The sequence below is a fragment of the Pinus tabuliformis genome, chromosome 6 (genome assembly GCF_031772625.1).
Source record: "Pinus tabuliformis cultivar Carrire ecotype Pingquan chromosome 6, CPIR1, whole genome shotgun sequence".
NCBI classification, from domain to species: domain Eukaryota; kingdom Viridiplantae; phylum Streptophyta; class Pinopsida; order Pinales; family Pinaceae; genus Pinus; species Pinus tabuliformis.
In genome coordinates this window covers 418,394,972-418,413,468 of record NC_142292.1, presented here as the reverse complement: position 1 = coordinate 418,413,468, position 18,497 = coordinate 418,394,972, and the positions used below count along the sequence as shown (strand labels likewise).

Below are 18,497 nucleotides of genomic sequence, written 5' to 3'. Positions count from 1 at the left end.
GCCACCACACATCATTATCGGAGCCAATCTTGTGCCGCCACACATCCTTATTGGAGCTAGTCTCGTGCCACTATGCGTACTGCTGGAGGAGAGAGAAAAGGGCCCATTCGCCCTTGGTTTTGCAGTGAAATCCTTTGTAAACTTATGTTTGAGTTCCCCAACAGTTTTACACTATATTGGAACCTTTAAAAACTGTCATGTTTAGAAGTTCTGATTGCCAGTTGTGATGCGCCAATCTCTTGATGCTCTGATGCATTGTATCTTTGAGTGCGATCGCCGATCTCCGATATTACTTAACCTCTGATACTGTGATCTCTGATATCGCACCTCTGATTATGCGATCACTAATATTCTAATGTGTCTGAAGTTGCGATCACCGATATCCCATGTTATTGGAGCGTGATCGTCGATATTCTATGCTTCATGATGTGCAATTGCCGATATGCGATGCTGCTCTGATGTGTGATAGTCGATCTGCGACATGCATGAACCTTTGATTTGCGATCTCCGATATTAGACCTCAGAGATTCCTTCTTTCCTTGAGGCTTTAATCCTTGAACTTTAGAAGACCATAACTTCTAATCTAGGAGTCCATTTTTGGACTTCTACATACCGTTCAAAGCACTTTCTAATGGAGAGGATCTGATTTAGACTTTGAGCATTTTGTGGCTTGGAAGATGACTGCAAACGTCTCTACTCTTTTTAACTTTGGACAACTAAAAACACATTTTGTAGTAGGTGATAACACATACATAACAAGTACATGGACCACAAGCATAAATAACACATATGCAACCAACATGAATGCATGATCAACACACTGCCCATCCAGTCTAAGGGGTGAACCATGCTCTAATACCAGTCTATAGCACTTGCCTCCCACATTTACCCAAGCTAAGCGATCCACTGGGATAAACATGTGACGAGAGGCTACTATGATGTGATTTAACTCCCCATGTATAGTTAAGGAAGTGGAACCGACGAAAAAAACCTTTTTGAACTTCCAAACATGCTACAGAACCTCCAGGAGCCAACCAACCCCCCCAAGTGCTTAATCCCTGAAGCAACTTGTCTTTCATTGACCTAACACTCGAGTCACTCACATGACAAGGCAAAAATGTGACTGAGACCCTCCAGTAGCTTCGATAACAAGGCCATCCCAATGACTGTGGACTTTTTTAGGTAGTTATGTGCTAGTGACCCTAAATTCTATGCCAATTTTTTAGAGCTAAGACTCAATCCACACCCTAGAACTCTATGAGACTTCCAAAAATGATAAATAACATATAAAGAAAGGTACTAGTGCAAGCGTTTGATCAATGAATTGACTGGACCCTACTAGCCATGATAGACATTTCGTCAAACATGTCACAAATATGTAATCTACAGGTCATAACAACATATCTGAGCATAGGGGTCTCATACTTATCCGAGATTTGTAAAGAAACATTGATGTATCATAACAATAACTGCATTATCATCTATTAGGTCATATATTGATTGTTCATTCATTTACAAGTCAAAACGTGACAAGAGCCATACATCATCATTGTCATAAAACATACTCATAACTAACATATAACCAACACAAATAACAAGGATACAACAACCATAAATACCACATATGAACCAATATATTTACACATGAAATATCAAGGAGAAGGAGCTCTTATTAATGAATGCATAAGCCAACCAAGTTTTGGACTTCCACAAACCACTCGACCATAGACTAGCTTAACCAAATATTTATTTCAACCAATCACCCTTGTGCCATATTCTAAGCATGATTGTGGGACTCAAAACCAAACAAAACTAGGTTTCCACAGTCTTTCCCACAATCCCCACTGGATCACTAGGCCCTAAACAAGCCTGGATGCCACTAGATTTCTCCACCTACACCGTGAGTAATTTACTTGTCTCCTAGTCTCTAGGCTTTACCGTATATCTTGACATACAATGGTCAAGGATTACTAATCCTAATCAAGACTCCACCCTCCAGGCTTTACCATATATCCTGCCATTCATTGGTAAAGGATTCCTAGGCCTGAACGAGGGCATACACCTCTAGGATTTACCGTATATCTCACCATACAACGGTAAAGATTTCCTAGGCCCACCAAGGCACACAAAATATAACTTTACTGCAATTCCAGTCCAATTCAGGGATTTCTAGGCCATGTGTTCTTTATTTCAAAGACCACCTCACTCAGTTTCAAAACCATCCGACAATCTAGCTTAATAAAATACAAGAGAACCCATCACACCATTACTACCTGGAAATGGAAAGGCAAGGCTGAAGAAAACTGTCACACCTTGAAAACCCATGCTCAATGATAGTGAGAGAACCAAATACACACATGCATGTACCATGCATGCCAAATCTAGCAAGGAAATCACATGTGCAAATAATCCCGCTATCGCTGCTAGATCCTGCTCTTCCTTGCTTGATTCTTTCTTTCCCTTGCCTTCTTTGTCCTTCCTTTGCTTTCCTTGATTCAAAGCTGAAGTGCTCCAAGAAAACTCTTAGTATCCAAGAGTGTGTGAGAGAGAATAGAGAGAGAGCTCCAAAACTAAATTGCCAAAAGGTACCAACTGATCCTCATAAGCCTTTTTATTAATGAAGATTCTATTTTCTTCAATTTTCCATTATTTTCCCTCATTTTCATCCTCACATGCAACCTATTACCTTTCAACTTCCCTTTTCTCCTAATTTCCATTATTTTTATAAATAAAATGCCAATTAATACCATTTTTCCTTTCTAAAGCCTTTGCCACTGCCTTTCCAATTTCCTTAGCCATAATAAACCAAATGAACACCCAGACTAGGATGTTTTTCCCAACATTCAGCTTGTAATACGTGTCCCATGACCTTGGTTATTATTTTTCCTTTATTAACTTTATTACATGAAATTTTGACTAAGGTTATTACACCTCCTGAAAGATACTAAGGTTCCATCTTCTCCATTTATTGCCATTAGTCACTTGTTCCCATAACTAGTGCACTTTTATTCGGCCCTAACTCTTAGTAGTCATTGGAATTGGGCACCACACTTCCTTGCTTAATTTGGGTTGTTGTTGCCAAGTGTCCTCCCATAACAAGTTTGACCTTCCATTTTTGATCTTCTAGAAATAATGTTTTTGTATGACTTCTCTGTTGCCAGGCCAAATTCAATATCACCGAACCTTTAATTGTTCTTGATATATGCACAAGGTCTTGTGATGGCAAATTGTGGGTGTATTTCACCCTCTAGAGCTAGATCCAAAGTGAAGAACCTCCCTATAACCATCGCCACCATTTTTTAGCTCCACACGTTTTATTGGCAATCTTTGGGTCCAGTAATCCTAGGCCACCTAGGCATTTTGGGTTACATATCGTATTCTAGGCTACTAACACGCATTCCCTCTTGTCCTCGGCTCCTCTCCGTAAGAAATTCCTTTGAATTTTTCTAATATTTTGAAGAACACCTTTGGGATTTGGGAGTCTTGATGGTATATACCCCAAAATCACTTACAGTATAGCTTTGGTAAAAAATAACCTTCTAGCTAGGTTTAAGGCTCTAAAAGTACATCGCTTAACTCTGTCTTCCAAGGTTGATATAATCTTCTTACAATTGGATTTATTCCATTCTCTAATAGTTAGAGGGATGCCCATATATTTTAAAGGAAGACTTTTCCTTTGGAAGCCTAGGATGGCTATCAAATTTCTTTGTATAGCAATAAGCATGTTAAAAAAGAAAATCATAGATTTCATATGGTTTATCTCCATACCTGAAGCTGCAACAAAATTTTCTAGGATAGACTTGAATTATCATGCCTCCTTCACTATAGGGATGCCATGTAGCATGGTATCATCTACAAACTGCTGGTGCGTTGTAGCTGGGCACTCCTCATGCGGTTGAAGGCCTTTGATGTCCCCTTCCCTAGTAGTTGCTGAGATCACTCTACCCAATCCTTCCATCATTATGAAAAACAAGAAAGGGGACATAGGGTACCCTTGGTGAATTCCTCGAGAAGTGAAGAAATGTTTAGTGGGACCTCCATTTAGAAAAATCGAAAATCTAGGAGAGGTGACCAAGGACATGATCCAACTAATCCATTTGTTATCGAAACCAAAGGCATTTAAAACTACTTCAATTTACTTCCAATTGATCTTATCATATGCCTTCAATAGGTTTAGTTGACTCTTATCATTCCTACCTTACCCAGACTCTTTAGAGAATATGTTATCTCATGGGCATGGATAACATTGTCCAATATTTGTCTGCTCTCCACAAAGCCAGTCTGTTCTTCTAAGATCAAAATAAGAAGCACCATTTTGATGTGGTTGGTTACCACTTTTGATATACTCTTATATATCACATTAGAAAGGGATATTGGTCAAAACTTCTCAGGAGTACTAGCCTTTTCCTCCTTTGGGATGAGAGTAATAAACGTAGAATTTAGAACTTTAAGGATCATGGCTGAGTCCCAGGAGTCCACCACCACCTCAAAAGCATATGTCTTTACCACTTCCCAACAAGCTTTAAATAAATCTATGGTTAAGCCATCTGGGCCTCATGCCTTAACATTAGGCATCTCATGGATAGCCTGGGCAACTTCTTCCTCCATGATATTATAAAAATGTTGAACCAACACCTACTCAATATTTTAATGTGCTTCCTAAGATTGCCCAGTTACAGCCTTGATCCTGAGCATTCTATTTAAGTTTCGATGCTCTATTGCAGGTCTGTGAAAGAATTTAGTTTTCTTTTCTCCTTCATGAAGCCATAAGACTCTCGATTTCAATTTCCATAAGATTTCCTCTTGTAAGCATCTTTCCTCCCATTTCTTTAGTAGCTCTATTTCCTCATTCCTTCTCACATTTGTGTACCCTTCTTATATCAATGCTTTATGTAACACCTCCATCCTCATTTTCAATCCTCTTTTTTCTTGGAAGATATTACCGAACTCTGCTTTATTCCAAAGCCCTAGTTGGGTTTTAGTATATCTCAACCTGACCTGTAATTTGAACATCTTGGAGCCTCAGATTAGGGGAGGATATTCCCACCATTTCTTTATATTCTCCATAAATTAGGGGTGATTTATGCAGAATGACTCGAATTTGAACGATCTACTTTTAGGGGTTCCCAACATCGCAATTGCTAACACCATGGGCTAGTGATCAGATCCCCCACAGGGGAGAATATTTGCCTTTGATCAGATCAGATCCAACCCTTACAACAAAAGATCCTCAGAAATTAGGAATCTATCTAATCTAGAGGCTAATAGATGCTCCCCTCCTGTTGTGGTCACCAACAACCCCCCCCTTTTTGTTTGATATTAGCAATAACACCAAGCAAAAGGGGGACCCTGAACATAAAATCCAAAAAATATTTTTGTTAAAGTTTTTGTATTTTTTTCCCTAAAAGCTTGATCGCATTGCAAAGAAAGAGTGAAGCGCTTCCTAAACGCGAAAAGCAAAGCTGCGAAGAAGCGACGCGAAATTCATCGCGTCGCATGCACATTCAAAACGCTCTTAAAGAGGAAACCTTAAGGAACCACCGACCGCCGATATGCGACATCGCACATCGCAAGCGTCGCATGAAGCAGCATAAGCAATTGAATGAAATCTGCGATATCTGCGATCTGCGATGTCTGCGATCTGCGATATATGCGATCTGCGATATCGGCGATCTGCGATATATGCGATCTGCGATATCGGCGACCTGCAATAACACTTAATGACGTCGCAGCCCTCGATACTACGATGCCAATCGCAGAAAAGACTCATCGCAAGAATTCTCCGACGTACACGGTAAACCCAAAATTGAACGCACGCCTTAAGGGAAATTAATGACCGCATGCTTGAGTATCCAGAGATGATTGCATCGCATTTATCGAAGAGTCAAGTCATGATGAATGTCAGAATTACGCATTCATTAGAATTTAATGCTTTCATGTCAATCTTTTCATCATTTCCCTTCTTCTTTGCGTAAACTGCAAGACATGCGACTGATATAAATCTATATGCAGGAAATATCTAAGGAAAAGGGAAGAGCGCCAATAAGACAACAGAGAGAAGATGCCTCCACAAATGGATGCCGCATGCAGCAGAACCGCGGATTCCAGAGTATCACCCAACAGGCACTGATGAAAATAGACTATCCAAGACTCAGAGTCAAGGGCGCACAAAAGCAGCGTGTTTACAAAAGATCCTGAAGCTCAGACTTGGTAAGGCAGAGAAAGAAGCGCAAGAGAAGGAAGACGCTCCAGAAAAGCCTGGAACAAAGAACGGAAACAATTCTCGAAACAGGGGATTGTCCATACAGCGCGACTCCTAACTCATTGAGTCATTCGCACGACTGGAAACCAAAATAGCAACAGCAAAATCAGTTCGAAAAGAAATTGGGTTGTACTAAGTGTGCGCACAGCGAATACACCCAGCCAGAGAAAGGTCTTCGAAAATATCTTCTAGTCTGTCAGAAAGAGGTGCCAGCTCTTGTCATTTCTAATTATCAAGCTCGAACAAAAGGAAAGGACAACCAGCCGACTCTTTCAGGGCGAACAGCGCATTGCTTACAGCACTAAAGAACAGATACAGAAACGGTTAGAAATTAGATTTGATTTTTAGAAATAAATTTGCTTTTAGTAAGAGGGCGGTCATTTGAAGCCGTTCCCTAAATTTGTGTAATTAAGATTAATTAGTTAGTAGTATTTAACCCTTCTCATGGCATTTGGAGAAGGGTCCGGAAATCTGTCAAAAAACTTATCCTCAGAACATGCACTTCTGCACCCTCGGAGGAGGTTTTTGGTGAATGGATGGATCGAGATTTATTTATGTTTGCATTTTAATGTCTGTTACTGATGTTGCACTTCTGTACTCTTAGCAGATATTAGAACAAGTAGAAATAAATCGTTATTGCTTGAAGTTTATTAGTGAAATCAGTCATAAATGGTACTTTTATCTCTTGGCTAATTTCTGCTTATATTCCTAAAGTGATATGCAGCTGAGTTCTTTATATGTTAATGTATGAATGTGTGTATTACCATTTGGCACTTCTGTACGGTGGAGTCATTTGTTTATGCTTGACATATGAATAACTAATTATGCGATATGCTGTTCACAACTGTTTTGCCTAACTTCTTATGCAGAATGGTTTATCTTCATTGATTTATATTCTTATAATAGCTGAATGATCTTTATTACCAGCTATTGTTCGAAATCTTTTTAGATCGCATAATAAGAGAAAATACCCCGGGTTAGCGTAGACTAGATGTATTGTTTTTCCATTAGATTATAATAGCATAGAGTTAGATTAGAAGTTAGAATTAAATTAGCTTAAAAATACCCCTTAGATCAATACCATCAAACTCTACACACACGCACATCCCTCACATTGGGAAACTGGTCCCATTACCCCCAGTCGGACCCGCTACTCCAAACGGGCAAGGAGCCGCCAACCAGGTTCCGGACCGGGTGGGTATCCCCCTTGTTGTCGACCCGATTTCGGGGCCCTCAACACCTCCTTACTTGTTATTCTAGGTAAATAGTCCATTACCTATCTCCATATCTATTATATTTGCTTCTTCAATGAACCTTTTGAAGGTCTCAAAGTCTTTGTTAATTCGTCTTTGACCTCCCTTCTTTTCTTCCAGAGAAGTGATCGTATTAAAATAGCCCCCTATAATCCTGTGGAGGTAACATTTTCTTCCTCTAAGATCCTTCAGGGCCTAGATGAAACTTAATTGTTTTAACCCCATACAGAAATTACCTGCATACGAATTCTAAAACACAGAAAATAAACAATGCGAGAGCATAACACATAAAACACATATACATAGAGATTTTCCCCTGGATCCCAAAATCGGGACTATTAGCTTGATTTTTCATTATGTTCCTTTCAATGTTATAATACATATTTATACATGCCGAAGCATCCAATACCATGGATCAAAAACCATCGCGTCCAATACCATTGACCGAAAACCATCGCGTCCAAAAACATGTGTGAAAATCATGCACAAAACCATAGGTGGGTCCGCCCAACCTAACATAGGGTCCAAAACCAAAATTTTCTGGGGCGCTGCCCTGGACCCTATAAGGTGGGGTTACGGGTACACCTCAAACTCCCTGTGACCCCCCCCCCCCCGCTACACAATCGGAGCAACGAAGGGGGGGCTCCGCCCCCCTCTAACCCCCCGGTTAACTATGTGGGCTAGTCGTGCAAAGAGTATAACACAACCCAACATTCTCCCACTTGTTGTTTTCTTTCCTAGGGGGCCACAAGAGAGCTTAGTTATTTTTCCAGCCCTGAAATGCCCATTGTCTCTCTACACCAAGAGAACTTATAAGAGCTCACAGATTTTGTCAATGCATTTGCAGTATTCTTCAAAGTGTCCACCTTTACCAGCAACACCTTTTTGTCTTCTATCATATCCCTCACAAAGTGATATTGAACATCAATGTGCTTTGTCTTTGAATGATATGCGGGGTTCTTTGCCAAGAAAATTGCACTTTGGCTGTCACAGTCTATCCTTATAGCTCCCTGTACTAACCCCATACTTGAACACAATCTCTGCAACCAAACTGCTTCCTTGCTTGCATGAGTGGCTGCCATGTATTCTGCCTCTATAGTTGATAGTGCCACTACAGATTGTTTCTTACTCATCCAACTGACTGCACCTCCAAATAGGTTAAACACATACCCACTTGTAGATCTTCTCTGATCCAAATCTCCAACCCAGTCTGCATCAACAAAGCCACGAATATCCAACATTCTGTCCAATCCTGATCTTCCTTGGTAGCACAAACCATAATCACTAGTGCAATGCAAATACCTGAAAACCCGCTTCATTGATGTCTAATGCTCCTTCCCTGGTTTTGACATAAAACTGCTCAATACTCCCATTGCATGTGCAATGTCTGGTCTAGTACAGACCATTGCATACATTAGGCTATCGACTACACTTGCATATGGAACACAGGACATGTCCTCTTCCTCTTCTTGTGTCTTGGGACACTGTTCAGTAGATAACCTCACACCTACAGGAATAGGAACCTTCATCGGTTTACTATCCTGCATATTAAACCTCTACAGTATTGTCTCGACATACTTCCTCTAGTTTAACCAGAGCTTCCTCTTTGCCCGATCACTTTTAATTTCCATGCCCAAAGTATAGTTTGCAGCACCAAGATCTTTCATGTCGAATTTGGAGGACAATTGGGTCTTCAAATCCTAGATAATTTCTTTGTCATTTCCAACGAGCAACATATCATCCACATACAAGACCAGATAAATAACACGGTCACCAATTAATTTAAAATACACACAGTGATCTGATTTGCTTCTGGTGAAGCCAAGTCCCCATAAAAATGTATCAAATTTCTGATACCACATCCTTGGTGACTGTTTTAACTCATACAGAGACTTCTTTAACTTGCATACTAGTTCTTTCTTACCCTTCACCGCAAAACCTTCAGGTTGCTTCATGTAGATCTCCTCTTCCAGATCCCATGAAGAAATGTTGTCTTCACATCCATCTGTTCTACCTCAAAATCAAAAGTAGCAACAACAGATAAAAGTAATCTAATAGAAGTTACCTTGGCAATAGGAGAAAAAATATCACCAAAATAAATTCCCGGCACCTGGGAATAACCTTTTGCTACCAACCGAGCTTTGTATTTCTCCACTTTTCCTTCTGCATTTGTCTTCTTCTTGAACACCCATTTGCTGCCAATGGGTTTCCTTCTAGCCGGCAACTCTACCAGATCCCAAGCCTCATTTTTGTGCAAAGATGCCATTTCATCAACCATGGCCTCTTTCCAGAGTTTTCCATCCTCTGAATCTACTACTTCCTTCACAATTCTAGGATCATCATCAGTAATAGATAAAGCAAAATTTGAACAGAAAGTAGATGGACTATACCTTTCTGGCTGCCTTCTTTCTCGAACTGATCTTCTCACACCCGGAGTTTGTGGCTCTTCATCTTCTGATTCCTCCTCTACTGTAGAGTCTGATTCTTCCTCCTTAAGCTCAAACTCTATCTTCTCAGGTTCCTTTCATTGGACTTCATGTTTAATAACATCTTTTACCTCTCTGAACACCATATCTCGGCTGTACACAACCTTCCGTGTGACTAGGTTCCAAAGCTTATAACCCTTTAAACCATCCTTATACCCAATAAAGATGCACTTTTCAGATTTACTATCCAACTTGGTTCGTTTCTCCTTTGGAACATGTACATATGCATCACATCCAAATACCCTCAGATGTGAAAGAGAGGGTTTCTTACCAGTCCATACCTCTTGTGGAGTCTTATCCTCCAACGCTGATGAAGGTGACCTGTTGACCAGGTAACATGTAGTATCCACTGCCTCTGCCCAAAATTCCTGTCCTAACCCAGCACCACTGAGCATGCTTCTTGCCCTTTCCATCAACATCTTATTCATTCTTTCTGCAACTCCATTTTACTGAGGTGTATATGGAGTATTCTTCTGTCGTGCTATACCACACTTCTTACAGAATTCTTCAAATTCCTTGCTGCAAAACTCTCCACCATTATCTATCCTCAACACATTTATCTTCTTCTCTGCCTGATTTTCCACGAGAGCCTTAAATTCTTTAAACATGTCAAAGGCTTCAGATTTCTTCTTAAGGAAATATATCCATGTATTCCTTGAGAAGTCATCTATAAATGATACATAGTACACAGACTTGCCCAGTGATGGAACCTTCACAGGTCCAAACACATCACCGTGCACAAGTTCTAATATTTGTTTCGCCCTCTTACTACCAGAGAGCTATTAATCATACCTTCTACCATACCTTTACCATGAAGTATCTGAAGGCCCTTCTCTCTAACATGTCCAAGCCTTTGATGCCACATCATGGTCTTCTCTCCAGAGACCACTAGATTTTTTGCTCCACTTTCAGGAACCACAGAACTATTGCACCCATCAATAACAGTGCTACCTTGCGGCTTGTACAGAGTTCCAATCCGAACTCCCCGCATCAATACCAGTGCTCCCTGAACCATTTTGCAGGTATCCTTCTCGAACACTTTTTTTACACCTGCATCATCCAACTTGCTTACAGAAATCAGATTTCTCGCTAATGCAGGAATATGCAGAACACTCGGAAGTGTTCTAACCCTCCCACCTTGCAACTCAACTTTACTTTTCCGCGACCAACGATTCTAGCCTTCCTATCATCCCCTAAGAAGACATCACCACCATCATATTTATCATACTCGCAGAACCACTCTCTATGGGAAGTGAAGTGAAAGGATGCACCTGAGTCAATCAACCATGCCTCATGATCTACATGTGTACTTGAAGAAGCCAAGTACACATCCCCACCTTCATCTGAGGTGGTTTTCACCTATGCAGAAGGAGCATCATTAGATCCCTTTCCTTTATCAGGAGCTTTAGATTTACAGTCCCTTTTGTAGTGCCCTTCCTTTTCGCATTTCCAGCACACCACCTTTACAGGTTTTCCTGGAGATTTAGATCTCCCACTCGATGACTTATTTTTGTTTATGTTCTGGGACTGCCCTCGTACAGACAAGGCATCACCATTTTGGCTCTCCATATTTTTCCATCTCATCTCCTCCATCAACAAGGATGAGACTATTTCATCAAACTGCAAGGCAATTGCATTGCTACCTATTGCAATAACTAGACTATCCCATGAATCTGGTAGAGAAAACAACAAACTAATGCACTTATCTTCATCTGAAATTTTAATTTCAACTGATAATAACTGAATTACCATAGTATTAAATGCGTTCAGATGCTGTGTCACGGATTCTCCATCTTTCATCCTCAGGTTATACAACTTTTTCTGCAGGAACAATTTATTCACCAGAGACTTAGATTGGTACAAAGTCCCTAACTTGTCCCACAAAGCCTTCGCCGTAGCTTCCCCTGATATATTCAACAATATTGAATCTAAGACACAATTGTATTGTGCTCTTTGCCTTCCGATCCAACTTCTTCCATTCTTCATCGGACACTCTCGTTGGTTTAGTACCCGGATCTACCGCGATCCACTGATCTTTATCCACCAACAGATCCTCCATCTTGAGTTTCCACAACTCAAAAATCTAACCATTAAATTTCTCGATCTCTATATTTCCATTGCCCGCCATCTTCTTTCACCACTAGACTCGATCTCGCAGATCTCCCACTGAACAGGGTCTACCACAGGCCCGAGCGAAACCCCTCAGTAACAAAGGCGTCTCCTTGAAGCCAAAACAACTTTGATACCAAATGTAGGTTTAAGCCCGTACGGAAATTACCTGCATAAGAATTCTAAAACACAGAAAATAAATAATGTGAGAGCATAACACATAAAACACATATACACATATATTTTCCCCTGAATCCCATACCAGGACTACCAGCTTGATTTTTCATTATGTTCCTTTCAATGTTATAATACATATTTATACATGCTAAAGCATCCAATACCATGGACCGAAAACCATCGCGTCCAAAAGCATGTGTGAAAATCATGCACAAAACCATAGATGGGTTCGCCAAACCTAACATAGGGTCCAAAACCAAAATTTTTCGGGGCGCTACCTTGGACCCCATAAAGTGGGGTTACGGGTATGCCTCAAACCCCCTGTGACCCCCACCGCTACATAATCGGCGCAACGAAGGGGGGGCTCCGCCCCCCCCTAACTCCCCGGTTAACTATGTGGGCTAGTCGTGGAAAGAATATAACACAACCCAACATGCTTTATGTAACACCTCCATCCTCATTTTCAATCCTCCTTTTTCTTGGAAGATATTATCGAACTCTGCTTTATTCCAGAGCCTTAGTTGGGTTTTAATATATCTCAACCTGCCCTATAATTTGAACATCTTGGAGCCTCATATTAGAGGAGGATATTCCCCCAATTTATTTATATTCTCCATAAATGAGGGGTGATTTATGCAGAATGACTCGAATTTGAACGATCTATTTTTAGGGGTTCCCAACATTGCAATCGCTAACACCATGGGCCAGTGATTAGATCCCCACAGTGGAGAATATTTGCCTTTGATCAGATCAGATCCAACCCTTACAACAAAAGATCCTCAGAAATTAGGAATCTATCCAATCTACAGGTTACTTGATGCTCCCCTCCTTACTTGTTACTCTAGGTAAACAGTCCATTACCTATCTCCATATATATTATATTTGCTTCTTCAATGAACCTTTTGAAGGTATCAGAGTCTTTGTTAATTCATCTTTGACCTCCCTTCTTTTCTTCCGGAGAAGTGATTGTATTAAAATACCACCCTATAATCCCGTGGAGGTAAAATTTTCTTCCTCTAAGATCCTTCAGGGCTTAGATGAAACTTAATTTATCATCAATCTGCTACTGTCCATATACATTTATGAAAAGAATAGATCGGGGACTCCTATTATCTGCATCTCCATAGAGAGGAAAAATCGCGTGGCTTCTGCATTTACTAGGTTCATTACTTGTGGGTCCCACCGAGTAACCACTCCTCTTACAGTGCTTTGGGCTTCAATATCTAAATAACTAAACCCTTGTCCTACTTTCCTATCCACTTCTTTAATCTTCTCTATTGTGCATTTTGTTTCTTGTAAGAACATTAGATCTAGTTTTTCCATTTTAATCTTTTTCTTCAAAAGTCTTTGCTTTCCAGGGCTATTCAGTCCACTTGCATTCCAAGTTATAACTTTCATTTTTTAACTAAGGAGGTTTCAGGGTGAGCTTAGAGATCTCATTTTACCCGAGTTTATCAACATTGCTCCTAGTTCCTAAAGGGCTACAGTGTTCGACTTCATTCCTCGTTTCCTTTGTGTTTTCTTTAGTACTAAGAGGGTCTAGGACTTTGTGACCTTGGATCCCATCTCCCCAATCTCTCCATGTGATGATTTCTACCCACGAAGCTTTACATCCTCTCGCATTAGGTAGAGCTGTTGGATTCGATCCATCTATTCTACTGGGATTACCTCCAAACCCTTTTTTTCTCCATTGTTCTACCATATTATATAAGTCAATTCCTTCCCTTTCCACTATATCCTGAAGCTCGGGGTCCTCAGTGCTTGCCTCGCTTGGTTCCATTTCTGAATCTCCTTCAAAGTCTTTCCCCAGATTTGGTATTTCCATACGTTTACCATGGTCTCCAGGGACCTCCATCATTCCTTCCACTTTTTCCTCTTCCCAATATTCGATTTTGTCTTCTTCATTCTGATTTTCCTCGGGTTCCTACTCTGAAAGAACCCTGAAACTATTTTTTGATGCCACTCTCCCTCCTTGATTTCGTTGTTGTTGTCTTTTGTTGGCACGTCCCTTTGGACTTGGACATACAAAACCTTCAACATCCTCCTGCTTTTGTTCCTTGCTTCGATCCTTAGATATGTTCATATGGAAATCCCTAAACAAATGCCCATACTCATGGAATCGCTTGAACCTAATGGGAATATGTTCATAATCAATAGGTTGTATCCATATTTAATCACTGAATTCCAACTTGATCACTTTTGGTAATGCTCCAGATACATCCATCTCCACATATATCTTCACGTATACAGTATATCTACCCTGCAAAGTCACATATGATATCTTTACGAACTTCCCCAAGGTGTCACCTATTAGCTTCAAGGTCGATGGTAACTAGTAATCTAGGGGTAAGGAATACAACCTGACCCATACTAGAACATTGGTGAATGTCTCTTTCTCAGGAGTAAAGTTCTCTTTCCATGGCCACATGTGTAATTCCGTAGAGGCAAAGAAATATGGTCCTCCATCAAACACTCGGTCTTTATCCTCCGATTATCGAACACCACTATATAAAAACCTTTTGACCCTAAACATAGCTCAATCTCACAACACAACTTCCAATGATGTTGATCCAGTCACATAAAGATTTCTAATAACCCCATGAACTTGTAGATTATCACATACATACACACGTGATCCCTAAAATCTCGAGTTTGTGGATTTGTGATTAATGTTGTTGGGATAACCGTCATTTTGGGCTTGCGTGGGCCATTCCTATTAGCCCCTTTTAAATCTGGCTGGTCCTCTGTGTTACCTCTGTCCTCATCTCCTCTGACCATTCAAACCTTAATTACCTATCCCACCTACTCCCTCACTCGTGCCTATTGATCCCTTTTCCAAAACTTTAAATCCTGCCTTGAATCATTTACCTTTGTCAGCTACAACATTTTTTTAGGAGGGAGCTCCAATCCCTCCCCTTCTGAAAACCATTCGAACTAGAACCTTTATGCAAGTATTCTAAAAACCCTAGCTATCTCCCGCATCCCCCTCTTGAGTGAACATCTCAATTATGAATTTTTCATGTTAAATTGCAAATTTCATCTTCATTGCATATGCTAAATTGCTATAGGGATGATGGAAATACTTATTGATAAAATAAAGTTACTAGTTCTAATGGAAGAGTAATCTTGTATGTTCAAGACTAAGAAGAAATAAGAATTAAGTCACAAAGGGACAAATCCTACAACTTATTTTGTAAAAAATTAAACTCAGAAGATATAACATTTCATAGGACTAAGTATGTATATCTAAAATGAAAAATGTTAGAGAACTATTATGGAATTAGAACGAGTTACAATATTACATGTTTATATACTCAATAGAACAATCACATCATATGTATTAAGAACGTTTGGAAACCTTCGTTATAAGCAATTTGGTCTGAGATTTATGATTGAAGGAAAACATAAAGTATATACACAAAATAAAGTGTATATAAGACATTGTTAAGGTATGTAGATACCAATAGAAAACATGACTAAAAGAGGGGTTGGGAACCTTGTATTACACAAAATAAAACATATGTTATACTCAAAGAACATGTTTGGGCATACTCAATGGTAAACCTATATAGATATACAAGACACTTATATCACATAAAAAAATTCATATATTAAAAACATAAATCAAATACGAGTATGCCAAATGATGTAACATATGGCTATAGGTAAACCACAATGGCTATCATGAGTAGGCCTCGAGTTTCATGACTAATAAGACCGGTAAAATAATTAATGAATCAAGAAAGATTTTTAATTGTAACGTTTCCTTATGAGAGAAGCCATAGGAAACTTGTTAGAGTTGTAGAACAGTTAAGATTCCTAGTAAGAATCATCAAAATGGAGATTGTAATAAGAATAAATGCCATATGAAATCATTGAAAGTCATACGATTTGTTTTGGGTTGTGATATTCTTTTGGAATTTTACAACTTTTGGAAATTTTAAGAGAAAACTCTTTGACCTCCTTAATTAAGGAATCATAAAGATAAATTTTTTTATAGCTTAAATTTATTAAGTTTCAGAGTACTTGATTGTGTGATGGGGATTTCCTGGTACTACTACACTTGAATGAGCTAAAAATTATGGTAGAAAGCATGGCGAGTGGAATTTTCAAAGGAAAGGAAACATATGAAAACAATTAATTGTATGTTGCAAAAGAATTATCAGTTTAAAATTCTTGTTTCAAAAATGTGAGAATGTTGTTAAGTCACAATATTTTATGATTGAAAGAAAATATTTCTCAAAAATAACAAAGTGAGTAAAGCATTTCAAGACTTTCAAATTAAAAATGATAGTGATGACAACATCTTGGTTACTCCAAGACACTAGATAAGAATGCAAGTACATAGGAATAATGTTGCAAATACTCAAAGAAATACTAACTTTACACTAAATTTAGTAAGTGTGAATTTAATCAAGATCAAAGTTAATCTTGAGAACATGTAATTTCGAAAGAAAAATTTCAATGAACCTTGAAGAGGTCAAAGCAATCCTTAATTAGCATATACCTAAAGAATGCGGTGGATATTATATATTTAGGGGTTAAAGACTAGTATTGTAGATTCGTTGAAGGTTTCACTAATTGGCCCTTTATAGCATCTTCACAATAGAAAATAGTTAGGTTTGTCTGGAACCAAATTGACATGGAAGTTTTGATTGGTTGGAATGGTTGCTAATTGTAGTTGATATACTTATAGATTGATTTGAGTTGATGCAATAGGATAAGTAAGAAGGAAGTTGAATAGATTCTCTAGAGCAACCCAATGGAATTGCAAAAGTTTATGGCAGAGTGATGTAATCATAACTATGAGGGGGAAATCTCTTGACTTGGATTTTTATAGTTTGATGTGTTTTCTCTAAAAATCTTTCAAAAGATGCCATAGTATGATGAACAATATAGACATGATTAAAATGTAAAAGAAGAATTAGTGCAAAGATGCATGTTCATTAAATAGATTGTTAAACACACATGGACAGCGAGAGAAATATGAAAGATAAATCATTCAGTACATTTTTTATTAACAATAGATGTACATTTATAATACAATGTTGTGACTCTTGGGTTTCAGATCCCAAGGTCTCTTGGATTGCTTAGTCTTTTCGGCTTCCACACTAACCCTTTAGGATTAGGTGTCCAACATTCCCCCCCTTAATCCGAAGGGTTATGTATAAGTCCAAGAAGAGAGCTGTAATACAAAATGTGCAAAAATGCATGGCAGCACTAGGCTGAATGTGCTCTATGAAATGTTGGTAAAAAAGGGCGGTGGTTTAAGGATGACCACCAACACTGGAACGCTTAGTGCAGTTCCCGGAACTCTTCCAAAACTGGCAAGAAACTGAAGTTTTCTGCTAGAGGAAGTGATCCTATTGTTTCAAAGAGGGAAACCTTCAACCATAAAAAAGGGAGGTCTCACCCCGCATAAAAGGTAAAACTTCAACCTGAAAAGGGAAGTCTCAACCTGTGATGGTTTAAGGATAACCAACAACTCTGGAATGCTTAATGCAATTCCTGGAACTCTTCCAAAACTGGCAAGAAGCTGGTGTCTTCTGCTAGAGGAAGTGTTCTCAATCTGTTCACGGGCATCTTTGTCTCTGGCTACAACTCTGAAACTGGTGTGGCAGGTTGTGACTCAGGCTCGCTTGATGTGACTTTGAAGCTTGTAGATGACCATCATTTCCCCCCCTGTCAGATACAAGGTGAGAAGATGGAGAAAACTCAACTGCAAGACTGTTCAATACTCTGGAACAAGTTCTGACATGTGTTTGGAATATCTTCTTGGCTATTGATGCCCATTGCCAAGAAGCGATCCATCCAAGATGAATCTTTGTTCTTGCAGGACGTTTGTTTCTGAAGCATCTGTGTGAAGAATGGCTGGTTTTATGACAGTGCTTACATGGATGAAGATCAAAACAGTGATCTTTCAAATGGCCAACTCGGTCACAGTGTTGGCATTTTATGATCTGTTGTTGTTGTTGCTGCTGCTGTTGTGGAAGAGGGGCAGAGTCTGGATCAGCTGAAGCTGAATTGTCATGAGGAGCAGGTGAACTGTCATAAATGAATCCAACACTCTGAAACTGAATGGGCTTGGCATAGTCTGGAATATGAAAGGACAAGTCCTTGTCATATCCAAGACCAGTTCTGTGCTTGTTGTGGACAAGCTGTTCCCAAGGTCTGATGATGGGCTTGGGAAGTGCAGACTGAGTTTCTGCA

General features: G+C 39.4%; 1 protein-coding gene across 1 annotated transcript in view; it reads right to left on the bottom strand.

Annotated features, from left to right (window-relative positions):
- The window catches only part of LOC149259080 (uncharacterized), an 82,237-nt gene extending 68,095 nt beyond the window's left edge, over nucleotides 1–14,142 (bottom strand). Inside the window, exon 1 of the mRNA XM_089451569.1 lies at nucleotides 13,956–14,142. Within this exon, the coding sequence (XP_089307695.1) occupies nucleotides 13,956–14,142 (187 nt within the window). The remainder of the gene's footprint in view (nucleotides 1–13,955) is intronic.
- Nucleotides 14,143–18,497: the final 4,355 nt, after the last annotated feature.